We start from the raw sequence: 26,529 nt of genomic DNA on the forward strand, positions 1-26,529 counted from the left end.
GCGGCGACGGAGTTTAGGGGCTTTTGCAAACAGCAGCCCCACGCGCCCCTTAGTGTGGGATGTCTGCCCTCCGACGCTTCGCACACCGGGTGGGATTCCAGTTCGCCAACCTCCCAGCCGGCTTGCGTACCCACGCCTAGCAGCGCGGCTCGAGCCAGCTCGCGCCACTCGCACTCCCGTTCCGGCGGCCTTGGCCCGCTGGAGGGGCGGGGCCCGGGCGGAGTCGGGGCGGGGCGGCCGGCGCTGATGTAATCCCGACGCCAGGGCGGAAGGATATGGAGCGCGCCCGGTTGGCGGGGCGCTGAGGCCAGTTGCCGGGTAACGGAGCAGAGCGGCCACGGCGCGCCGCCTCCCGCCCTCCGCGAGTGGCGCCGGGGCCGCCGCCGCTTTACGTAAGGCGCAGGCCAGGGCCGCCCGGCGCTCGGCAGCCGCTCGGAGCCCACGGAGGGAGAGAAGGCGCCGCCGCGAGCTGCCGCGCCGCTCGGCAGGTACTGGGGAGACCGGGACGGGCGGGCGGTGGCCCCTCGGCCGGGCGGGTGTGGGCCAGGCAGGCCGCCGCCGCCGCCGAAGGACTCTGGGGCCGGCCTGATGGAGGCCGGGCCGCCCCCTGAGCCGCGGGTTCCTTGAGGAGCCCAGCCCGGCCCCGGCGTGCGGTGGGCTGCGGGCACAAGGACCCCCGCTCCGGGTCTGGCTTGTAGCCGCGCGTCGGGCGAGCGGGGGGAGGACGATGAGTCCGCACAATGGGCCGGTGTCACAGCGCTGGGAGCGGCTCTTTAGGGGAAGTGAGGCGGAGGCCGGACGTGGGGCAGAGGCGCGGAGTCCCGAGCTGGCAGTGGCGGGACTCGTGGAGCGGCCAGCCGGCCCGCGGGTGGGCACTCGCTGCACTGCCCCCTCCCCTCTAGCATTGTCCTTTAGGGGCCCGGGAAGGGAAACCGCCGACGGGGGAGGGGCCGGGCGGGGCGGGGCGGGCGCTGACTGACGGGCGTGCTGGCCTGTGGTGCGGCGCGCGGGGGGGGCGGGGACTGGCGGGGGCGGGGCAGGGCGCTTGCCGGGTGGGCCGGGCGCGACGCAAGGTTTAGCGAAGGTTACGGCCGCCTGAAGGAATGACAAACCCACAAAGTCACTCGCCTCCGCGGCGCGAGAGGTCCTGAGCCCGCTGGGTCCTGAGCCCGCTGGGTCCTGAGCACACGCGTCCGCCGCGGCTTCTCGGAGCTCTGCGCTCCTCTGCCGGAGAAATGAGGGTTGTGCGTGTGAAATGCTGCGTTCTGGTCCAGAATTCGGCGTGCAGACGGAGGTGCACGGATGGCAGCAGACCCCCAAATCGTAGCCGAACCAAGTTCTGATTTCCCTTTCTCTGCCTCTCTGATTTTGTCCTCTGTAGGCCAGCTATAGAGATTTTACCTGGTAGAAAGTATAGGAGATAAGCGGGGAGGGGCACGTGAGATTCGTTGGGATGATTTAACTAAATGCGGCTTCTGCTAATAATTACCTGGAGGGATACTTGGATATCTAGATTGAAAACTGCGTCCAAGTTCCCGAGAAGGGGTTTTATGCCTTTGGGTCTTGTTTAGAAACAAAACCCCAAAACGCTGGTAGAAGATTGATGAGGTGGGGAAGGCAAGCATTTTTGACAGTAGGTGCCGGGAATGAAACTATGCGCTGAAACCCACAAACTAGATTTCTTCCGTGAACCTATAGGTAAGCTCCTTGCAATTACTGTTTATACAGGATGGGGCAAAAGTAGGTTTGCCGTTGTGCCTATGCGAAACACAGCATTTATTCTTGTGTTATGATTTATTACTGTGTCGTTTTCCATACAGGCAACTGTAACCCTGTTTTTCCCCCACCTTGTATTCTTGATTCAATTGCTGTACCTGGTAGATAATGACTTTTTTAAATTAGTTTTTTAAAAATATTTTATTTGTTTATTTTTAGAGAGAGAGTAAAGGAAGGAGAAAGGGAGGGAGAGAAACAGCAATGTTTGGTTGCTTCTTGAGCACCCCCTACTGGGGACTTGTTCGGAAACCCAGGCCTGTGCTCTGACTGGGAATAGAACTGGCGACCCTTTGATTTGCAGGCCCATGCTCAATCCACTCAACTATACCAGCCAGGGCTAAATAATGAATTTTTAATTATTCAAAAGGTAGTCAGTTTACTGCTTCAGTTTGGGCATATGTATAATGCTTTCTGCTTAAGCCTGTTTCATCAGTGAAATGCCAGTTTGGGCACTGGAACATTGAATGGAGGGCAGAATACTACTCCTAAATGTTTAATTCCATATGGCAAATGGAATTCAAGGTACAGGTTTTTTTGTTTGTTTTTTAGACTATAGGTCTTTAACATGGCATTAACAGAAAGCATGTAACTATTTGAAGGGTCATTAGCTTATTTGTTACACAAGTTACAAACATTGAGGAGAATTACATGGATTTTTAGCACTTTCCTAATGCTATTATAGGTCACTCAGGCTTTACAGTAGCACTTTTCAAAAGTAACAGGATTTTAAAAAGTTTTCTCCCCATTATGGAAAAGTACTGAGCCTGGATTTTCTCTCTGTTTTCGTGTCATTTCACGTGGAGCAGTTGCTGGCCCCTGAGCCAGTTTTTCCATCTGCAGAATGGGGGTAACAGTGACAGCCATCTCCAGATGGTGGGGTGATCGAGTGAGGGGGCATGTGAGAGACTCCAGCAACATTCCCCCTTAAGATATTAGATTAATGCCTGCGTGTCTGAGATTCAGATTCCTTTCTTGGCCTAAAGCTTTGACTTCAGGCTCCTCTCCACTTCTCCCTGTCTGGCTGCCAGAGTCACCCTTCTGAAACCTGGTCAGATTTTGCCAGTCTCTGGCTCAGAAAGCTCTAAGACTGCCTGCCGACTGGAGAATGGAAACTGGGCCTACCAGCGTCACATTCAGGGCCCCTCTTGGCCCGGCCCCAGCTGTCTCTGAACTTCACCTGCCCTCCTCCTCACCTGTGCACACTCTGCTGCTAATCAGGGCCTCCTCTGGCCCTGGGGGCAAGCCCTGCCGCTGCTTCCTCCTTCTCGCATCGCCTTGGCTCTCACGGGAAGGCTCACTCCCATCCCTTTCCATTTTTACAAGTCCATATCTGGTTTTCTGTCCTCTCTGGAACCCTTTGGAAACCCTGTGAAAATGGGTTCTTCATTTCTGCAGTTACAACCCTTTGTGCTTACGTCGACTGTTTTGTCGTGTTGTGTTGTGTGTGTCAAACTGGCTGTGGTGACCATGTCATTATTTGCTCCCAACACCTTGCTCTGGAGTTTAAACGTGAAAGTACTCAGATGTTTGCTAAATAAAGTCTGTAACCCGTCTTACGTAGCAAACTATTATTATGAAGTATGTTAATCACCAACACAGAGCACCAACCACAGCATTCGAAATGCAGTTGTGCTCTGTTGAAGACAGTTAATACTCAGAATATTTCTTTTCAGTTATTTTTGGTCTCTCACCTGATACCAAGTGGGATCTTTACATAAAGTACAAACCACCACCTCCCATCTGTCCAAACTTTCAGGACCCGAAAGCCCGCATTGCCGACTGGAGTCACTGCACCCTGTCTGTTGGATAGAGGGGACCAGAGCCCAGGTTTGAAAATATTCCTTTCTTTTGAAGTAGAACTTTGCTCCCAGAAGATTACGTGCTTTTTGATTCAAATGGTTCTTAAAAGAGATTTACTATACTCATTAAATAGCAGTCTGCATTTGGAGGGCTAACTTGTTATAGATTTTATTATTTATTTTTAGAGAGAGAGGAAAGAAGGGAGAGAAACATTGATTGGTAGGCCCTCGCGGGCCCCAGCTGGGGACGTGGCCTGCAACCCAGGCATGTGCCCTGACTGGGAATCGAACCAGTGAGCTTTGGTTCGTAGGCTGGTGATCAATCACTGAGCCACACCAGGCAGGGCTGAGGGGGCTTGTTTAAAGACCACTAGATCTATATTGGAAAGACTTGGGTTTTTTTTTATTATTATTATTTTTTAAAGACTGAGGTTTGTGCCTCTGCTCAGCTCTCACCCCCTGTGGGCAAGTCAGTTACATCTCTCTTGGACTTTAGTCCCTTTATCCTGTGAAATGAGAACAGTCTTGCCTGTGCTATTTTTGCTTCGTAGTGTCACTTACAGTAGCTTATACTCAGGCACTGCATGTCCCCTTTCAGATGTGAGGCAGTAAGATGTCTGTCTTCACAGCACTTCCGGCTTTCTTGTCACGCCGGTTGGAAATATGTTGAGTCTACCCTTTCTGACCAGATTTTTACCGGGCCTGTCCCCACGTGCCTTTTCCTTAGCCCTTGTCTTCAGAGCCCCTCTGGCCCGACCCTCTGCGGGCCCTGGCAGTGTTCCATGGACTCTCAGGGGAGGCCTGCTGACCGGCCTCCCTTCTCTGGTTTCTCTGGCCCCCTGTGTTTTGCTACCGGAAAGATTTACTGTGTAAATCAAAGCATAGCACACCCTCTCCCGGATGTCTCCACCGGAGGTTCTCAGCAGCGACCCCGTCTCACCGCCCCTGAGCGGGTGACCTGGTTCTGCCGCAGGCTCACTCCCGCAAAGGTCTCGCCTTGGAGGCCCACCGCCTGGCCCCGGGTGAGAATGAATGTTCAAGGGAGTCACGAAAAGACCTGTGCATCTGGCCTCATTCCGGCCTCGAGCTGGATATTTTACTGCATCTCTCGTCACCTTGTGTTTCAACACTGGACCTCTGGCCACTGTCATGGTCGTTTGTCCAGTTCCTTCTTACTGGAATGTCCTTTCTGCCTTTTTCTTCCTGTCAGAGTCCCTAATGCTGAAGGTTTGGCTTAAATTGTAAGATGAAACGTGAATCTCCTTCACCCCTCTTTGCATCCTGTACTCATCTTGAAAAACTACTGAGCAGTTTCTTGGATGTCACAGGGAAAAATTATGCCTGTACTTGTAAAAAGTGGGGTCATGGCTGAGAGCGCTCTGTTTTTAAGCAGACCCCAAACTTTGTGTTTTCCGTATGGTGCACGCACACCTGCCCCAGGTGTGGCACTCCTTCCCCGGCTTCTCTGTGGCCCAAGTATCCCGTGAACGGCTGTGCCAGAATTTCCTTAACTAGCCGATGGATGGGCTTCTGCGCTGGGCCACTGTAGCACTGGGCCGCAGTGCACAGTCTCGCACACGTGTCCTTGTGAACGTGCGTGAAGAGCCCCTCGGCTCTGTGTAGCCTGCAAAACCTGACTGACAGGTGTCCAACTTCTCTGAATTGTCATCGACCATGTTCAGGTTTTTCTGACTGGCTATATATTTTAACAATTGTGGATACAGGCTGGTTATTTTTTTCTCTGTAGTCATGTCATATAATTTTGTGTTACTAAGGATGACAGCCATTTGTACTGCACACTAAATATTAGGTTAATAAAATGGTGACGGCTCCCAGTCCGCCTCCGGAACCAGCACCCCGCACAGTCCCGGGCCCCTCCGTGCTCCAGTGCCCCGCTCTCACGGTCTGGGTGTGCTCCGTATGTTGCACCGGAGCCCGCAAATTGTGTAGTCAGGCCTGTAAAGAGTATTTATTTGCTTCCTTATTGTCCTCTGCATTGAATTCATCGGGGTGGCGCGGGTTAGCAGAACTGCACAGGTTTCAAGTGTACAGCAACACATCGCCTGTGCACCGTGTGCTGTGCTGACCCCCCCGAGTCAGGTCTCCGTCCTCCAAAGCCCTCCAGAAGGAGCACGTAAAAGTAAGAACCCCTCACTCTCCCACCTCCCAGTGCTGCTCCCGGGGACTCCCACTAGCGGTTCACCAGTAGCTCCCCCACTAGGAGGCTTTTAGAGTGCACACGTAAATCACAGGTGTCATGCCCGAGGGTTTTTTAAACTGCTAAATTGAAATCCATGCAAAGTCAGCATGTATGTTCTTGAAAATTTAAGTAATAATCTAGAATGCTCCAAACTTGAAAAAAAATTTTGAAGGGGCTCTAAAAACCTTAGCTGTAAGAAGTTGGTACAGAACTGTAGTTTAGGTTTCGTATTGGTTTTTGTGTTTTTAAACTGTGCTTTCTTGAAGCTTTAGGGAAACAGCTTACGTGTCAAAGTGTAGCAATTCCCATCTCTGATGAAATTTCACTTTCTTAAATCTAGCAAATCAACTCGAAGCCCATCATAGGAGTGAATGTAAAGCTTATTTATTGGTGAGGCTAGTTGAGCAAGGGATTCGCTGGTGGGTGCACACAACTAATAGGGGCTTTCTTTCATTAAAAAGTAGTCAGGATTCGTGGGGGAGGGAGGAGGCTGAGCTCACACCTGTTACTACCGTCCTGCAGGGTCAGGCCGTGTGTCGGAGCCTCAGATAGAAGGTGTCATTTCATCCTCCCGATGGCACTGGAGCCGAGGGGCTGTCACGACTGTGGCCAGAGGTCTCAAGCAGCCTCCCTAAGGTTACAAATAACACGGCAGGGCCAGAGCCCAAGCTTCTGTCCTTGCAGCTTGAAGTGCATGTTCTTTCCCCTGCCCCACACTTCCTAGAGGGTTATTCATGCCCATGACCACCTGCTTCGTCCTAGGCCTAGATGCGGAGATGATTGGGCTTGCGGGGGGGCTTATTGGGGGAATTGCCTGGGAAGGGAACAAGGGAAGGCACAGGCGTGCAGAGGATGTGGCTGTGAAAGGAGAGGGGAAAGGAGGGATTGGGCGGGAGCAGCCTCAGGCCAAGGCGGGAGTCTGCCTCTGGTGGAAGCCCGAGTCTGGTACCCCTCTGTGATCAGCATTGCTGGGGCAATGGGGGGGACGTGTGGCCTGATGTCCTGTCTTTGGGGACTCGGGGCGTGCAGCAGCCTGAGGCTGTTGGTCACCTTGGTTTCCCACAGCAGGTTCTGTTGAAGGGCCTCCTGTGTGGGACACCCACATAGCCACCACCCACAGCACTGTCTGTCCTTGCTGGGATGGGGAGAGGCTGGCCATACGAATAGTCAGTGGTTATGCATGTCAGGCAAGCGCAGGTTTGCACTAAGAAGGAAAATGAAGCAAGAGGTGGAGGGTTTGTGTCATAGAGTGTGGACAGGGAAGGGCTCTAAAGAGGTGACACTTGAGACCTGAAGGCAACAGGAAGAAGTGAGGACCTCCCAGGAGTACAGTGCATTTTGGGGGGAGGGCCAGGCTCTGAAGACCCTGGGTCTGGGGACTGCGGAGGTCGAGGTGCAGAGGCTTTGCTGGTAGATGAGCTCAGGGCGCCAGCGCAGGCGGGGGGCGTAGTGCGTGTGTGCCCCACTCGCCGCTTGAACAGAGGGTTTCTGTCTGCCCTTGACTGACACTGGGAAGGCCAGCGCAAGGGTGGTGGTGTAGGAGCTCCATAAGTGGAAAGGCTGATTAGACACCTAATTGTGTAGTAGCTTGATGGTGCAGAACTCTGGGTTTACAGAAGGGCGCAGTAGAGATGACATTTGGAGTAACTGCTGTATAGGTAGTATTTGAGGGCATGGGCTGGAGGTCGGGTAGGTCAGGTAGGTCAGGAAGGAAGCCACATGCCACATGTCGGCTTTGAGCACTTGAAATATGGCAATTAAAAAAATGTCATTTATTTATTTTTAGAGAGAGAGGAAGGGAAGGAGAAAGAGAGAGAAACATCAACCTTTGGTTGCCTCTTATGTGTTCCCTACTGAGGACCTGGCCTGCAGCCCAGGCATGTGCCCTGACTGGGAATCGAACTGGTGACCCTTTGGTTTGCAGGCCCGTGCTCAACCCACTGAGCCACACCAGCCAGGGCAAAATGTGGCTGTTTTTACTTGTGCTGTCTTGTGTCAGATATGTACAAGGTTTCAAAGACTAAGTATGGGAAAAAGGAATGTAAAATATCATTCATAATCTTTTACTGGATTATATTTAGAGTGATAATATTTTGGATCTATTGAGTTAAAGAAAGTATATTAAAATTAATTTCACTTGTTTTTCTTTTTTAATATGGCTACTAGAAAATGTTAAATTACATATGGCTCAGACTTTGCTGTTGGACGGTGCTGAGGGAGGAAGCCTGGGGAGCCGAGGAAGGTGGGCCCTAGGGCAGCCTAGCGGTGGTGGCCGCGGTCCACGGGCAGGCGAGCCTCCTGAAAGCGGCTCTGGAACTTGGGGCCTGATCTTGGCGTGATGGGCAGGCTGAGCTCTTGAGTGAATAAGAAGTGAACAAACCCTGGAGACGGTCTGTAGGATAGGGGTCTCCCCCTGTACTGTTTTGTTTTTGTTAATTTTAAAAGATATTATTGATTTTAGAGAGAGGTGAAGGGAGTAGAGGGAGAGAGACAGAGAAACATCATTTTTTTGTTCCACCTGTTGAGGCATCATTGGTTGATCATTGGATGTGCTCTGACTGGAGATCCAACCTGCAACTCTGGCGTACTGGGACAATGCTGTGATTTACTGAGCCACCCAGCCAGGGTTTTTTTTTTTTTTAAGTGAGTCCCATCAGGACAGGAGCCCAGCCTGTTCGATGTGGGCCACTGTGCTCCCTCTCTGCAGAGTGGACCGCAGCAGGAGGAGAAGCACACTTAGGAGCGGTGCACGCAGTGTGGGCAGGTGGCCGAGGCTTCTCAGAGCCTCCCTCTCAGGGCCTGTGACCTGCAGCTCCACTTGACGGAACTGTCATAAGAATATTGAACCTCCCTTTTTCTGATGTTGAGCGTGTAGGGTGCCTTTCGGTATTCAGTTAGGCCCCTTAAGTGGACTCAGCTGTCACAGGGCAGGGCTTTGTCGCCGTTCATTATTTACACTCACAGTCCGGTGTTCGGGTCTGCACGGCGGTGTGTCGGTTCCTTGGGCCAGCATGGCTTGGCAGCCCCATTCCCTCTGCTGTTCCACTTGCCTGCCTGAGGCCCGGGGCTGAGGAGCAGGAGGGCCTGCCAGATGCCGCCACGGGAATCTTCGTACTGTGCTGGGAGCAGTGACCGTAGCAGGGGTGTCCAACCCGCACCCACGGCCTGCATGCGGCCCAGTACAAAATCCTAAATCTACTTAAGGCTTTTTTTTTGCTCATCAGTTTCCATTAGTGTTTGTGTATTTAACGTGTGGCCCAGGACAACACTGTGTCTTCCAGTGAGGCCCGGAGACGCCAGAAGGTCGGACACCCCTGCGAGTGTCAGGTGTGTTTTCCTTCTCAGACGTCACGCTCCCCCGCCCTGTGCATCTCATGCTCCCCTTTGGCTGAAACACACACGCCCATTTACAAGCAGTGTTTGGAACCACCTTTCCCTCGACACTCGATAGGCACCATCATGGAAACTGGGCCTCGCTGGGGTGGGCGGAGCACTGCCTAGAAGAGGATCGGGTAACGCCCTGCTGCCCGCCACAGCAGGGTCCGAGCTGGCCTTGCTTTCTGTCCGGCTCGGACTTCAGGTCTGTCTGCCTCTCAAAGGGCCCATTGGGACAGTGGACAGTAATTAATGGCCAAACCAGAAACTTTGATTAAGGATCTGATAAATGCAAAATCAAAAGGCTTTGCTTGGATTTTTCAAAATCGTATGCTCCCCTTAGAGGACTGACGTTGGATGGTAGGATGGACAAGGCTCCAGCTTCGCAGCAGGCCCCACAGTGGCCCTGGCCCTGACTTGTGGGAGGCTTGGATGTGTAGTTATGTTTCTCTTTTCTCCCCTTCCCCTTCTCTTTCCCTCTCTTCCTCCTCCTCCCCTCCTCCTCCCCCTCCTTCCCCCCCTGCCCTCCTCTCCCTCCCTTTTTTTCTTTCTTTGATTCTCACCAGAGGACAGACCTGTTGATTTTAGAGAGGGGGAGGGAGAAAAACATCTCGGTAGGTGTGCTGCGTCAAATGCAGAGGACTTTGAAGGTGACCAAAATTTAAACATGTAAGAATAAATTCATTGTTTTTAATAAATAAAATCTGGGTTTTTTTGGTCCCCCTTGTAGGTTGTTAAGCAGGGATGGGAAGATGGGTGCCGAGGCAGCCCCCTGGATCGCCTGTGCCCCGCCCCCCTCTCTCAGGTGGACGCTGGATTCCCCACCCCGAGAAATGCTTGAGTGCCAGCAGCCAGGTCTCTGAGCGTGGAGGTGACGCTGCTGACGCTGACCCCAGCCCTGGTCTTTCTCCTCCTGTCATGTCGCTGTACCACCGGCACATGTAAACCAGTTACTAATGTTGCAGCACACCAGAAGCTGTATTTTTTGCTGATTTGACAAAAATAGGGGTAACTTTGACTCATTCACACCAGATGGCTATTGTTGTATTGGCTGTTGTCATTTTTTAAAATTTGACAAGCTACGGAGAGAGAGGCCAGTGCCCCGGACTAACAAGTTAGGGGTATTGCATGTTTTAAACTTCCGTGCGGCGTGCCAGCTGAAAACCCCTGCTCTGTACTTTCTACTGAGATGCATGGCGCAGGAGAGTCCACGCAGTTTCCGTCAGCCGTGGGGTGGAAAGTGCTGCACGGGAGCTGGGCCCGCGTCCTAGGGCTGCTGTCTGTCGCAGAGCAGAGGACCGCAGGCTGGGCCGCTGTGGGCCGCACTGCCCTCTTCCAGCTCTGTAGGCCAGAAGTCTGATCCCCGGGGGTCAGCAGGGCCAGCTCCTTGTGGAGGTGATGGCGGAGCACGCGTTCTGTGCCTTGCTCCTGGCTTCTGGGCTCATCAGTCACTTTGGCATCCCTGGGTCTTCGGGTGGGTTCTCCTCTCTGTCCACATTTCCCTCCTCTTATAAGGACACCGGCCATTGGATTCAGGTTGGAGCAGAGGCGGGTCAAAGTGAGTGGCCCTTCTAAGAGAGTGAAAAGGAGAAGTAGCCGTGGATCAAAGGTAGCACAGCCCACGGAGGGGTGGGGATTCGGGTGTGTCTGCAGCCAGATGGCGTGTGGGCCGCTGAAGAGGGCCAGCCGGTGAATTTGCTGAAACACACTCTCTGCTTGACAGTTACCAGACAACACGCTGCCATGGCCTCCCAGTTTCTGCCCCACACTGTGTCAGGCACACAGTAAACACACCCGGGGAGTCGCAGTCTCTGACATGTGATTACAGGGGAGGGGACTGTGAATCTGATGGGCCAGTCTGTTACTTCCTGGTTCTCTGGGCTGTGTGTCCTCTGGAAAGTGGCTGCAGACAGGCTAGATGCAGAATGTTGACTGACAGGGACCCCTGGGGTCCACAGCCATGGAAGTGGAAGGGAGTTGTGCTGCTTTTTAGGCCCCGCCACAGCCTTGATCCGCCCCAAGGGGAGCGGGGAAGCTGGAAGAACCCCACTGGACCACATGACCAGACCTGGGTGCGCTTATGCAGCTGTGGTGGACAAGGAGCCTTCCTGGGCCAGGGAAGGTGTTGGGTGGGCCAGCTGCCTGCAGGGGAGGTGGTCCTGACACTGCACTCCCAGCAACGTGATGTGTCCTCAGTGGGGCCGGGTGGTGCCTCAGTGCCTGCCACCAGTGGACAGAGCGTTACTTAAAACACTTTCTGGATCAGATCAGTTCGGTTCGGTTCGGTGCGTCAGTTGGTTTTCTGGGAAAATACGGAGCGTGTTTCCTTTCTTTGTGACGCCCTCAGCCCCCACTCCCCACCGCGTATCGGGTGAGAGTGCAGCTGCAGCACGTGGAGCATCTCTCTCCCGGGGCGCACGCGCTGGGCTCCTTGCACCCCTGTTGTCTGGCGTGGTCTCTGTGCCGGCCTGCTCCTTTCCTGGTGTGTGGTTGAGACTTCCTAAGCTTTCCTTAGCAATCTGTGCGTTTTAAAACATTCATCAGTGGCATTAAGGCTCTTCCAGCAAGAGCTTATATTCAGAATTTTGGAACCTGGAATCATGTAATCCCCAGCTCTTTTCCTCTGTTGGATTCGTCCTGCTTCGTGCATCTGAAGGGCTTCATAAGTACTCCGTGCGTGCACTGGACGGCCTTAGAGCAGAATGCGGGGCCCAGGGGGCCGCGCTGGATGCGGGGCACTGCTGCTCATCATCCCCGTTGGGGCCGGGCAGCTCCCACTGGTCAGGCGTGAGCTGTCATCAGATGGTCTGTTTGGGCAGCGCTTCACTCTGGAATTAGATCCACTCACTTTCAAATCTCAACTCTTCCTCTTTCTTGCTCCTTGGGGAAATCAGTTTTCTATTCTAAGTTTCAGTTTCATCATCCAAGAAAGAGGAATAATAGCACTGTCTATCACATCGAGTTGTTAGAACCAATTAAAAATACATGTAGGACACTTAGGTAGTTAGGACTCAATGAGCAGAAGCTGCTTCTGCTGTTGCTGGAAGGAAACCACATAGACTCCCATCCCCATCATTCTAGGTGTAGGTGACTGAGCCACCTCTGTGACCCTGGCAAGCTCCAGGTGGGAGGAAGTGCACTTAGCCAGGCACGAACTCTGCAGAGGGCCTGCGGAGAGGGCAGTGGTGGTCTGAGTGAGGAACGGGGGAAACTGCTTCTGGGTGATTGGCAGGAGGCGGGTCGCCTGCCCCCCACCCCCCAGCGTCCCGCTGGGGGCAGCCACCGCAAGGCAAGGACCTCACAGACGGGCGGCAGGATGGCCATGCAGGAGACAGAGCTGCTGTCATGTGAAGGTGCTGGCTGTGTGGGACACCGGAAAGAATCTGTGACCGAGTGTCCAGGAATACATCTAACGGCCCGTGTGTGAAAAATCAGAACTGATTTGAAAGACGTGAGAGGAGACCTCAGTAAATGGAGACGTGGCCCTGTTCTGCAGAAGAAGGCTCGGCGCCTCGAGCAGTCAGCTCTTTTCACGCGGGTCTGTGCAGCGCACGCTCTTCAGGCGGAGTCCCTGCAGGGCTGCTGGTAGAGTGGACGGCTGATTCCGAGATCACAAGAGCGAGCAGAGGTTCGAGAGCAGGAAGACCACCCTGAAGAACCTGGAGACCTCCTTGTGTGAAGGGCAGGTAACTAAGGCCGGTGGCACCAGCGCAGGATCAGGTATCCTGAGCACGCGCGAGAGCCCTGACACCCACAGTTAGGTTTTGTGGACCCTGGCTACCTAGAGAACCGGCGTGACAGTTGGGAGTGGGCAGACGACCACTGAGTGATGCTGGGGCAGTTGGTTTTCCATGTAGAAAGAAGGAGCTGGACGCTTTCTGCACAGTTCCACTTCACTGATTCTAGGGGGAGGTGACTTGTCCGTGGGTTAAGGACCTGACTGTTTATTAGACTTTACAAGGTTGTCCTGTGGTGACAGAACCCCCAGATCTCAGTGGCTTAAACACCCAACACTTCTTCCCGCTGACATCACGTTCTGGTGACGGTGAGCCAGCTGCGGATGCTCGGTTCCAGGTGTCTTCTCATCTGGGATCCATGCTGAGGAGCCACCCTGTTCAGGACACGCTGTTCCCGCGATGTGGGGGGAAGAGGCCAGGCTGCATCCACAGTCACTTGGAAAGCCTCTGGGTGGATACAGCGTCTGCCACGCCCACCGCAGTCCACGCCGTGTGGGACACGGTCTCCTCTGCCTGCAGGGGGCGCTGCCAGTCTGTCTTGCGGCAACAGCAGGACTGGCTGTGTAAAGGGCTGTATGGGGAGGAAGGGGCAGCTGGGAACAGGAGCTCAGTCCATTGCCAGCATGGATAGAATAAAAGGCTGAGAAGGAAGACTGCATTTTACCAAGTTCCCCAGCTGACTGGTGTAGTTTAAAGTTTGGGAACTTTTTTTGGTTTTCAAGTACAAATGTGCTTTAAAGTTTTCTTGTCATGCATGTGACAAGGAGAACTGGAACACTTTCAGAAGAAAATGCAGGCTGCTATCTTTCTGACTTGAAGGTAGGGAAGGATGTTTGAAGATAGTATCCTCAGACTTGATAAAGGGTGACCCTTCCCAGCCTTTTAGCCTCATTAGACCCCCCTCCCTGCCCCCTGCCCTGCCCTGGGGGGGCAACCTGCTCATCTGGCCCGCTGACTGGGGTCTGTGTTTTATGGAAACGCCTGGGCAGGGCGCAGCTGTGTGTTTTAGCCAAATGTCTGGGCACCCGAGGCCCAGTCAAATGGACGCACAGCAGAGCTGTCCCAGACAGAGCCTCTCCCCTCTCACAAGCCTTTCCCCAGCTGCTGCGGGAGTGCCTCCCAGAGCCCAGGCCAGGCAGGGTGGGGGGCGGGGCAGCGCCCTTCATCCAGCCCCTCTTGGAGCCCCAGGGCCCCCGCCTCTCTCCCAGTTCTGTCCTGAGGGGAGGTGAGGTCAGGTTAGCCTCGGGTCAGGGGTGGGGGCTGTGGCTCTGCTGTGGAGGTTCACTCCAACTGGAAGGGTGTCCCTTTCCCTCCCCCAAGGACCAAGGACACAAAGGGGATTCTGCTGGAATGGACTGCATCACACAGTGGTGACTGGTGTACAGAGCAAGGCGCTGGTGGGGTAGGGAGCAAAGCGTGATGAAGTTCATAGATGCACGGTTTTCTCTGGGAAGGAAAGAATGGCCAGACTCTGAAGGGAGGGTAACAGTTCCACAGGAGGGCGCCTGTTTGTGGTTCTTGCACAGGCCGGGCCCGCCTAGACTTCGAGGTCAGAGGGCAGATTTGAGCTCCCATGGGTGGTGACATTTGCATCAGTTCCACAGGTCTTTGACATGGACACACAAATGTTCTGGGGTCTGTGAGAACTCAGGCAAAAATCACTGAGCCAGTTACAGTTGCTGGTAGTTAGGTGGCACCTGGAAGGTGCATCCGAGTAAGACGAATTTATTAACTGTTTCAAAGGATTATTTCCATAGTTGTCTAAGTTCATATTCACTTGAGCAGAATACTTACTACTAACCCCAAGTCCAGTGTTTCTCATGACAGAGAACTTGACAGAACAATCAAACTTGTGTTTAACATGCATCACTTGAAAGTTGATTTTTATGTTTAGTGTTTAGATTGTTAACTACTTTTCTTCCAACTTGATGTTTTTCTGACCCATGTAGTGTGTATTTCTGCTACATTCTTTCTTCTTTTACCTTTACCTTTATTAGTGTAATGACATTGATGACTTGAATGTATCCGTGACATTTTAAAGAGTTTCGGTGTGTATGGGGCTCTAAGACAGTCATCCCAGTCCAGTTACTGAGGAGAAGGGGCTTATTCGTGGAGGCATCTGACCCAGAGCGTGTCACCGCTGCTGAGAAGCTTCGCTGCATTTTCGAGAATTTCGCTTTGTTAACCTGTCTCTAAAGTGCTGGTAGTCTGGGCTTTGAGGAATCATTCCATTTCAGTGGCTTAGGGAGAACTCATAGATGAATCGTTTTATTAATGCTATTCTTCGGCTCTAAGTGCAGTGGGGCCTTTAGCATGTGTCCGGGGTTTAGGGGTGCCTGAAAGGATGCTTAAATGAAGCGGCATTTCTACGTCTTTGGCAACCATGCCTGACGCCCGCAGATGGTTGTTAAATTCAGGGCTTCTCGTGTAGCTCCCCCGCCCCCCAGCCCGGAGGGTGCTCTCTGAGCCGCACACCTGCCCTGGTGCGTTGCAGAGCCACCGGCCAGCAGGCTCGCTCCTCATGGTGGCTCTGCTGTTAACGTCCTTTTGACCCACTAAACACAGCACGGCAGTTTCACGGGGCGGAAACAAGTCCAGGGTCATTTCCACGGCTGGGAGCATCTCCTCCACGTGCGGGGGCCTGCCTCCCTGCTGCCCACGTAGCGGGCGCTGCTGGTCGCTAGTCGCAGCCCCTGCCGGACAGTGTCGCCACGAAGGCCCTGAGTGTGGATTGTCAGAGATAATTTATGATGAGGGCCAGGGCATGCCTGGGAAGGGGAGCCTGGGAGTCCCTGAGACCGCGTGAAAGGGAGTGCTGATTGGTTGGCTGTGCGGTCCAGTTTGTGTAGACGGTGGTTGTTTCTAATTTAATCTTCATTCTATTTTTTCCCATTAGCATTTAGTCCCCTTATATTCCCTTCCCCCAGCAATCACCACACTATTGTCCATGCCCATGAGTCCTTTTTGGGTGGGTTGTTTAAAGGAAAGAAAATAATATATTTAATAATCTTGTTTCTAAATTATATTGTCAATGTTTAACTTTTCAACCCTGTGAAATTTAGGACGCAAGGACCCTAGGTGAGGTCTTCTCTATAACTTGGGCCTTAGGGAAAATGTCCGTTTTTTTCCCTGGTTAGACAGTTGAATCTCCCAAAATATGTGCCAGAGAGCATAGGAGGGTCCATCATGCAGCGAGGGTGGGGGACACTGTCCTCGGCCTCCTGCCCGGAGGCACCGGTGCATGTCACCTTGATGAGAATTTCACGATGCCCTCGGGTAGACGCGCCTGCCTCTGTTTCAGCTCTGGTATTTCCCTAAGTTTTGCGAAAGGAAGAAATTCTAGAGCAAAAATAGTAACATTTGTATTGCCCACCATACACTTGGGGGACTCGTTAGCAGGTTATCTTTTAAATGGTGACACTGTTCATTTCAGTAGCTCCCTGGGATGGGAACTATAACTATTATAACTGTAGTTGTCTTCAGAACCCATCTAAGACATGGTTTAATCTGTAAAACAACTGGATGAAAAATGAGAACAAGTCCTCAGAACCTATTCTGGGTTATCAACTGCATACCTTTTTGCAAAATCAAATGTAGAATTTTATTCTGATAGTTTAAAATTTCTAATTAGTAGGATATGAGTTGGATAACCCATTTGAAATTTTTATATTGAATTAGATTTCTTACTGACATACATTAAAATATTACCAAAGTATTCCTTATTACCTAATTTTATTTTGGACAACTGTAACATATGTTAGCTTATGGCTTTTTATAATACCTTAAATAAGAGTTGACCCACTGTGTTACCAGCGCGTTGCATAATCTCAGGCCATTTTTTCTCCCACTCATTGAAACGCACTTTGTATTTTTGATATTAGTAGTTAAAAGCTGTAGAATTTTTATGCAGACATTTTGACAAGTAACAGCCCCACTTTAAATAATTATTTTAGTACACAATAATCTAGTATTGTACTTTATAAAATATTTCATGCTGGACAAAGCAGATTCTAAGAATTGTGTTTTAAGTTTGTTGTTTCTAAATAAACTTGCCCAGGGTTTTTGAAATTACATTTCTTTTTTTAAGATATATTTTATTGATTATGCTATTGCAGTTTTCCCATTTCCCCCTCTTTTTTCTCCTCCCACCCACATTCCCCTGCCCTTTAGTTCATGTCCGTGGGTTTTACATATAAGTTCTTTGGCTTCTACATTTTCTTTTTTTTTTTCTTTAAAGATTTTATTTATTTATTTATCTTTAGAGGGGAAGGAGAGAGGGAGAGAAACATCAATGTATGGTTGCCTTTTATGCATCCCCTGCTGGGAGTTGGCCTGAAGGGAACTGGACTACAACCCAGGCATGTGCCCTGACTGGGAATCGAACTGCAATCCTCTGGTTCACAGTACATTTTCTATACTATTCTTAACCTCCCCCTCTATTTTCTACCTGCCATTTATGCTACTTATTCTGTACCTTTCCCCCTTTCTCCCCCTCCCCTCCATGTGATCTCCATTGATCACCCTCCTTGATAACCCTCCATATGATCTCCATTTCTGTGATTCTGTTCCTGTTCTAGTTGTTTGCTTAGTTTTTGTTTCTTTAGGTTTGGTTGTCGATAGTTGTGAGTTTGTTGTCATTTTACGATTCATATCTTTGATCTTCTTCTTTTCCTTAGGTAAGTCGCTTTAGCATTTCATATACTAAGGGCTGGGTGATGATGAACTCCTTTAACTTGATCTTATGTGGGAAGCACTTTATCTGCCTTTCCATTCTAAATGAAAGCTTTTATACTTTGGTTTCTCTTCAGATCGTATAAATCTTTCACCTTTTACCAAATGATAGCTTTGCTGGATAGAGTAATCTGGGATGTAGGTCCTTGCCTTTCATGACTTGGAATATTCTTTCCAGCCCCTTCTTGCCAAGGTCTCTTTTGAGAAATCAGCTGACAGTCTGATGGGAACTCTTTTGTAGGTAACTGTCTCCTTGTCTCTTGCTGCTTCTAGGATTCTCTCCTTCATTTTTATCTTAGGTAATGTAATTATGATGTGCCTTGGTGTGTTCCTCCTTGAGTCCAACTTTTTTGGGACTCTCTGAGCTTCCTGGACTTCCTGGAAGTCTATTTCCTTTGCCAGATTGGGGAAGTTCTCTTTCATTATTTGTTCAAATAAGTTTTTGATTTCTTGCTCTTCCTCTTCTCCTTGTGGCACCCCTATGATTTGGATGTTGGACTGTTTAAAGTTGTCCTGGAGGTTCCTAAGCCTCTCCTCATATTTTTGAATTCTTGTTTCTGCATTCTGCTCTGCTTGAATGTTTATTTCTTCCTTCTGGTCCAAATTGTTGATTTGAGTCCCAGTTTCCTTCCTGTCACTGTTGGTTCCCTGTACATTTTTCTTTATTTCACTTTGCATAGCCTTCACTTTTTCCTCTGTTTTGCGACCATAGTCAACCAATTCTGTGAGCATCCTGATCACCAGTGTTTTGAACTCTGCATCTGATGGGTTGGCTGTCTCTTTGTTGCTTAGCTCTATTTTTTCTGGAGCTTTGATCTGTTCTTTCATTTGGGCCATTTTTTTTGGGTGGGGGGTCTCAGCGTGCCTATTATGTAGTAAGGGGCAGAGCCCCAGGTGTTCACCATGGTGGGCCAACCCACTTGGCTGTGTTGTGGCACTGTGTGTGGGGGAGGGGTCTGAGAGGGAACAGTGCCAGTTGTTCAGCTCTGAGCTGGCTTTCAGTCACTTCCCCTGCTTCCCACAAGCCAGTTGGGCCCTCCTGGTGCTGATTCCTGGGCGGGTGGGTTTGTGTAGTTCTAGGACCCTGTGGGTCTCTCTGATGAACTCTCCTGTGAGGCTGGGAGTTTTCCTGCTGCAACCCCCACAGCTGTTTTCAGTGGGAGGTTTTGAGGCTCTGTTTCCCTGCACTGGAGCCCCGGGGTGCAGGTCTGTCTCGCCCCAGGTTGTTCCTCCCAGTGTACCCGCACACAAATGCGGGACCCCCCGCTCTGCCAGCCACCGCCTTGCTGCAAGTCTAGTCTTCCCGTCTCTGCCCCCTCCCACTGGCCTGGATGTGTGTTTCTTCTTGAACTTGGTTGTTGGACTTCCATAGAGTTCGATATTCTGAAAGTTCTGGTGGTTTTTTCTTTTTAAATTTGTTGTCCTCCTTTTGGTCGTGGATTGAGGCACAGTGTGTCTACCTACGCCTCCATCTTGGCCGGAAGTCTTGAAATTACATTTCTTAGAGTGAAGATCAGTTTCAATTTCTTCCAACTGAAGGTTTAAAACTTCTAAAATTTGGTTGTTTCATCACTTTTCCAACAGCTTTTAGAATTTTGTTAAAAAACCTTTGATGTGTTTTGATTTTTGTATTTTGTTTGGTAGCTATTTTGCTATTTTTTGCAAGAAGATGTAGGCCATACATATCCCCGCTCCCCGCTTACCGAAAGTCTTTATACATCTTTCCTCGCCCTGTGAACGGTACTGACATCCAGCCTAAGAAGAATCTTACAAGAAAGAGCTTATTTGAGCCAAAATGATGACAGTTGCCAGGAATCAGAATCTTACTGGTTTGAGAAGATGCTTTGGAGAGTGGCAGTTTTGCAGTGTGTTTATTTTTTTTATTTTATTTTTTTTTAAATTTTATTTATTTATCTTTAGATGGGAAGGAAAGGAGAGAGGGAGAGAAACATCAATGTATGGTTGCCTTTCCTGCGTCCCCTGCTGGGAGTTGGCCTGCAGGGAACCAGCCTGCAACCCAGGCATGTGCCCTGACTGGGAATCGAACTGCGATCGTGTGGTTGGCAGGCCCTCGCTCAATCCACTGAGCTACACCAGCCAGGGCTGCAGTGTGTTTATTTTATCCACTAGAATCAGGAAGAGACGTGAGCAGTTACATGAAATTCCTGGATGGTAGGTGAAGGGGGCGGGAGAAAGCAAAGCCAGGAGATTGCTGAGGTTAGAGAGGAGGTGAACCGGAGGGAGAGAGAGACACCTCCATCGCCGCTCATAGAGCTGGGTCAGTGGCAGCGGTGTGACGTCCTCGTGCCCTGCAGGCATGTGCACGCACAGGCTGGCAGCAGAGGGCACGCGCTGCCCTCTGCACTCACTCTCTGCGCTCCGCCCCTCACGTTCTTTGCAGCGTCACATTTGAATTTGCAGTAGAGAACTGAAATGTTTCTTAACATACAATAGGACTAGAAGTAGATCATTGTAAATAAAGGCAATTTTAGTTTTTTAAAAAATGATAGTAAGGAGATTTTTTCATAAAAGCCAGTATATTTTACATAATTAGTATTCTTCACATAATCATATTGGTGAAGGAAACTGCAAGATTAAGCTAACACAAAATGATTGGGGAGGGTAGTTTCTGATAAATGTTCTGTTTGGATGACATTTTGTGAAACGCAGAGGCCAGAGTATGTAGATGCACTTCTCGTTTGCTCGTTGCAACCGCCTCATGAGTGGTTGGGGGAGGAGGGAGGGCTGGTGTTTTGTCATTTTATGGTGCTGGTGAGAAAACGAAGACCCCAAGAGGTCATGGACACGAACCCAGGAACTGCGGAGCGGAGCTGGGCCCGACCGCAAACACCGACACACTCTGCTGGTCAGAGGGGCACGCCGTGCGCCTGCCGCCCCCCTTCTCGAATTAGAGAGGACTCACTGCTGACCCAAACCTCTGTGCTCAGTTAGCTGGCTGGGTCGGGGGGGGGGGGTGTTTTGCCTTTTTGATAAAAACCACCATTTGCAATTTAAAGTAAAAACGTCAAACTCTAAAATAGGTGTATTATTTATTGTGAGACTTATAAGTTATCATTTATTGATATAGCCCAGTCTTTAAGATGACTTGGGTTAATTTTGCATGAGAGAAAGATAAGATGATTTAAAAGTTCTTTTTCTCAGTGTGAACCTTTGTAGAGGGAATGTTGGAAAAAAGTGAAACAACAAAAAACCTTCTAGTTACATAGTGGTGCTTTTTCTTTAAAACTCTTTTTATACAATTTAAACTAAAATGAAATCTAACTTAATGCAGATTACATTTCACATGCAGAATGAATATAAAGAGGAATAGACAGCAGTTGAAATTTGGGTGTTTGCCAACTATGTTCTTGAACTTGGCCAGGTAGGTGTTAAATGGGTTTTTCCCGTGCTTGTCAGATCCCCGCCCTCCCCTCACTGTTTTGGCCACGTGGTGGATTGCACCTCGAAGACGTTTTAATTAAACAGATAATTGTGAGCCAACGTATCTAGGAGTCTTCCTTTTACTTCAGAACCAGAAAAAAAGAAATCTCTCATCTGTCAAGTGTTTGGCCCTCTATCAAAGGCTCGCTGGTGACTGAGAGGAAGCTTAGTTATGACCCAACTTTCCTCCCTCCCTCCTTCCCTCCCTCCCTCCCTCCCTCCCCTCCTTCCTCTTTCTTTTTAAAGATATTATTATTATTAGGGTTTTTTTAGAGAGAGGGGAAGGGAGGGAGAAAGAGAGGGACAGAAACATCGGTAGGTTTCCTCTCATGTGCCCGCCACTGAAGAAGACCTGGCCCACCACCCAGGCATGTGCCCCAACCCGAATGCAACCCTTGACCCTTGAGTTTGTGGGAGGGCGCCCAGCCCGCTGAGCCACACCAGTCAGGGCCCAGTTTTCAGTTCCTGAGTCACCTGCTAACAGTGGGAAGTTCAAGGTGAGGAGGACGGGCACTCTCCAGCTCCAAGTGATGGCGGTGCTTCTCTCTCAGGCCCTGTTGTCTGGGGAGGTCCCCACTGGGAGGTCCCCACCCGGAGGTCTGGCACAGGACCCTGGGGAGGAGCCTGGACCTGCTGACATACCGATCCTCACTCTCTTTCCCTTGGTCCTTTGCAGTCTGCACTGGCATGGGTAGAAACAAATTGTGACCGCTAGCAACTCTAGGGGTGTGGCCGATTATTTAAGAATTATGTGGGATCAGCCATTGAGCAGGTTGTAGGAGGAGTTCTGTTAAGGGTGGTAATGCAAGTGAATGTGTAACCAGCTTTTTGATGAGATCGTGGGGGTTCAGTGTGCTTTGCTTTATTTTGCATTCGTTTGCCAGTTTTTTTCTCACCTGCTTCTTGATCCTTCCTAAACAAGCATGAAATTTCTTAATGACAGCAGAGAATCCTATGGTGGATTGATCCCACGCTTTAAAGTAAACACAATAAAAAACCCAAAGCATTGTTTCTATTATCAGTCTTTACAGCAAACCGAGTCTGTTATGGCGTGAATTTTTGTGCGTTTAAATAATGAGAAAAGCCTTACACTAAGCTGGTTTACAGTAAAACGAGTGTTTTAGGGGTCCCATGGCAAAGATGGTTCTGTGGATCTCAGTTCGCGTATTCTTCCTTTACCCTGAACTCCCTGGGCGTGGTGTGTATTGTTGGGTGCAGTCCCCTAAATTTGGTTTAGGAATTTTACATGTGTGTCTGAAGGACTGGCAGTCTGTAGTTTTCTTGCAATGTCTTCATCTGTTTTTTAAAAAATTATATTTATTTATCTTTTAGAAGAGAAGGGAAGGACAGAGGGAGAGAAATATCAATGTATGGTTGCTTCTCGTGCATCCCCTGCTGGGAACTGGCCCCTGCTGGGAATTGGCCTGCAACCCAGGCATGTGCCCTGACTAGGAATCAAACTGTGATCTTTTGGTTCACAGGCCCGTGCTCAATCCACTGAGCTACACCAGCCAGGGCTTTTTTCTGGTTTTGATGTCAGGATAATGCTGGCCTCAGAGCAAGATTTGGCAAATATCCCCCCTCTTGAATTTTGTGGGAGAGTTTGTATAGAATCGGCGTTATGTTTTCCTTAAATACAGTATTTGGTAGAATTCAGCTTTGAAGCCATTTTTGCCTGGACATTTCTTTGTGGGAAAGTTTTAAACTATAAATTCAGTTCCTTTTTATAGCTACAGGGCTGTTCGGTCTATTTCCTTTCGAGTGCACTTTGGTACTTTGTGTTTGCAGGGAACTGGTCTCTTTTATGTAGGTTGTTCAATTTATTGGTGTGAAGGTTTTCTAATACCCCCTTATTTCCCCTTTATACCTGCACAGGCTGTGGTGCTCCCAGCGCTCTCCTTCCCGGTACTGTCAGTGTGTGCCTTTCTCCCTCCCAACCTGTCTGGCTGGAGGTTTGTCCAGTGCGCTAAGAGAACCGGCCTTGGTTTCGTTATTTCTCCGTTACTTCACTGGTTTCAAAGTGAGGAGGACAGAGCCCCTCAGTCCCAAGTCAGTGTGATCAGGGAGAATCTGTCTCTGGTGCCTTTGCTGATTGTAACTTCCATGTCAGTTCTGGCTGGGCTTTAATTAGCTTTAATTAATTTATTTTTCTCTTCATTTCTGCTCACTTTGTCTCTGCTTCTTTGCATGCAGGTTCTTTTTTTTTTGTTTGTTTTGAGATTTTATTTATTTTTAGAGAAGGCAAAGAGGGAAAGAAACATCAGTGTGTGGTTGCCTCTCATATGCCCCCTACTGGGGACCTGGCCTGCAACCCAGGCATGTGTCCTGACTGGGAATCGAACCTACAACCCTTTGTTTTGCAGGCCAGCCCTCAATCCATTGAGCCACACCAGCCAGGGCACGTGCTGGCTCATTTTCGACCGGATGTTATACATTGTTAATTTTATCTTCTTAGATGCTGTAAATGTTTTGAGCTTTGTTCTGTGCCTATGGTGAAATAAGTTGGAAACAGTTTGGTCGTTTGGAGTCTTGCTTTTAGGATTTGTTAGGCCAGACCAGAACAGAGCTTGGGGCTTTATCCGCTACTGCTGAGGCATGGCCTCCTTCGTACTCCACGCAGTGTCCCCTGAGTCTGGTGGGTTTCAAGGCTGGCTGGTGGGAGCGTCCCTGGCTCTGCTGCTCCCCAGGGCCTGGGCGCATGGGGACGCGCGTGGCCGGCTCTGGCCGTGGTCCCTGCGCAGCTCTCTTCTTCGGGCCTTTCCCTGTGAGCTCCGCTGCACTGGGGCCCCTCACCGAGTTCTCTCCCCCACCACTTTGAGTCTCCTCGTCTTGGCCGATCCTCACTGAATGAGCACCCGCTTGTCGCCTTCTAGTGACGGCCCCAGGACTGAATGCCCTTTAACAGATGGTCTGTGCGGCATCCTGAGGTCGAAACATATTAACGAATTTATGGTTTTAATTTTGAGAGTCAGCTGCGAATTTCAGCAGGTGAGAATGATAGAGAGCCCTTTAATTTATCTAGTTTTTACAATTCAGAAAGGTAGTATAATAGAGAAGATTTTAGGGAGTAGCAGAATATACATTAGTGATAAGTTAATCTAGCAACCAAGTCTGATGGTAGATTTAAACTTTTATTTATTTATTTATTTATTTATCTTTAGAGGGGAAGGGAAGGAGCAAGGGAGAGAAATATCAATGTATGGTTGCCTCTGCCAAGGACACACAATGTATCGTGTGTCCCCTGCCAGGAACTGGCCTGCAACCCAGGCATGTGCCCTGACTGGGAATCAAACCGCGATCCTCTGGTTCTTAGGCCCGTGCTCAATCCACTGGTAGATTTAAACTTTTAAAAAATATTTGATGGAAAATTTACTTTGTAATTAGAGATGAAATCCAAGAAACTGAGTCGTAAATCTTTAAAGAAAAGTTTGTCTTTCTGATTTGATGCTTTTACTATTGCTTTTGTTGTCTGCTATTTCATGCGAAAGCTGAGCTGATGAGATTTGCCTCTCACTTGGTTAGTTTTCATTTTCTAGTGGCATTAATTTTAATCAGAACTCTAATGCAAAGAATATCACGATTTAATGAGGCTGTTGTTTGATTAGTTTGACATATTGAGAATGTTAATTTGGGGGAAGTTGTTAAACAGAGAGAGTGGCCTCTGTCACGGGCAGTCCCAAAGTCAGAGCAGGTGTGCGAGGAGGCAAGCAGCCGGGTGCGGTGGCACAGCCTGGCGAGGCTCGGAGGCGCGCCTGCACTTCACTTTATTTTCTGTGGGATGAGGGATGAGCAAGTCCAAAGTGTTAGCCTACAAAATATTTCATTATTTATGGTAAAACTTAAATGTAAAGGACCGTTTTCTTTTACCAGTATTTCAGTGAAGTTACTATCCAGCTGCTTGTTTTCCATTATACTTAAAAATGATTAGTGATTTGTTGCTGGGTAAATTCTTTCAGCTTTACAGATAAACAGGATTTTACTAGTTCCATCTCTTGAGATGGTATAATAAACATGAGTATGACCCAGCACACTCTCGAGAATGTATGTTTTCCTTTCTTTCCAAAAATATTAAACTTTTAAAAACTTCAAAATGTCAATTAGCTTAAAATATCAAAAATTACAGAAAAAATCTGTGTTTTATTAAAATAACCAAGGGTATTTTAATAAAGGAGAACGGTTCATTTGGATTTTTTTCAAAAGATCAGTAGCTTAATTTATATCTGTATATAATGCACATCTTTTTCTCTCTCGTTTTTGCAGGTTCTGCCGGGGGCTTACACTCGGCCTCCATGTGAAGTTAAGCAGAAAGTCACACCGCCCGCACTGCCACCGGGATGCTGAGTCATCAGTCATGCTTGAAGAGGGAAATTCTGTTCTAGGCGGCTGACTGCCAACAAAACTCAATGCTTATCCTAGATGCCAAGCTTCTCTCCTTTTTACTGGAGTGAAAATCCATTCAGACACCAACAGAACATCAACTCCAGAAGATGCCTCGCATTTTGAGGGTGCCAGCAACCTAAGTCCATGCGCCCTCTCTGTACAGCTGTCGTGGATGGTCTGCCGCCTGAGCGCCCCACGAGCTCTTGCCCAGGCCCCGCCTCCGCCTCTGCAATGTCTCTGCTCCACGCGCTGGGCCCAGTGCAGACCTGGCTGGGACAGGAGCTGGAGAAATGTGGCATCGATGCCATGATTTATACTCGCTACATCCTCAGTCTCCTGCTGCATGACAGCTACGACTACGACCTACAGGAACAGGTGCGTCCCCACGTGTTCTGTGAGCGCCCAGCAGGTTTGCAGGCTGGTTTTTCTCTTCTGTGAGCGCTTCTGTGCTCCTGACCAGGGTTGCCGCGGCCGTGGTCCCCAGACCTCGACCGTGGGCCCCAGACCTCGACCGTGTGTGCCGTTGAGGCGTAACGATCCCTGTCCCAAAGCACACAGTGAGCTCTTCACACTGAGACCTGCTCAGTGTCGCAGACTGGCGACCGTCTGGCCGCCGCAGCCTTGGAGTAGCACTGCTCCCCAAGGTCGGACCATCACATCTCAGGACTAGACGTTTTGATCATTGTGTCATTGTGTGTTTTAACACTCTGAGGTTTAGTAGTCCATTTATCATGCAGGGCAATGTTCAACTGCTTATTGGTCCAAGTGTGCGTCACACATCAGCAGGCTTAAAAGTTTGGTGAGACACACAGCTTTGCCGTAAGTCACTGCATACGGCCTGGAAAGCTGGCTGCGGCGGCATTTTCCCCCGACCCCCCACAGTGCCGAGTCTGCAGGGAGAAGGCAGCTGCACGGAGGCTCGGGGTAGAGAGAGGCCTCACCTGAGTCCCACCAGGCAGGAGCCAGAGAAAGTGCGGCCGGTGGAAGGGAGGGGGGTCGCCCCAGCACACACGTAGGCTCGGGGGCTGCTGTGTGCAAATGCCACGTAAAACGGAGTGCTCCGTGGGCAGTGTGTGCTGTCGTGGTAGAG

General features: G+C 49.9%; 1 protein-coding gene across 3 annotated transcripts in view; it reads left to right on the forward strand.

Annotated features, from left to right (window-relative positions):
- The first annotated feature begins 294 nt into the window (after nt 1-294).
- Nucleotides 295-26,529, forward strand: part of KIAA0232 (KIAA0232 ortholog) — a 67,586-nt gene continuing 41,351 nt past the window's right edge. For 2 of the 3 annotated variants that reach the window (XM_037046176.1, XM_037046187.1), the window contains exons 1-2: nt 295-488; nt 25,320-25,814. In XM_037046176.1, coding sequence (XP_036902071.1) covers nt 25,584-25,814 — 231 coding nt within the window. In that variant the 5' untranslated portion in view covers nt 295-488; nt 25,320-25,583. Of the gene's footprint in view, nt 489-22,934; nt 23,080-25,319; nt 25,815-26,529 lie in introns of all 3 variants that reach the window. The other variant, XM_037046181.1, reaches the window with a different exon arrangement.

Source organism: Sturnira hondurensis, unplaced genomic scaffold (assembly GCF_014824575.4).
Source record: "Sturnira hondurensis isolate 20B ecotype Veracruz unplaced genomic scaffold, ASM1482457v3 Scaffold0000780, whole genome shotgun sequence".
Classification (NCBI taxonomy): Eukaryota; Metazoa; Chordata; class Mammalia; order Chiroptera; family Phyllostomidae; genus Sturnira; species Sturnira hondurensis.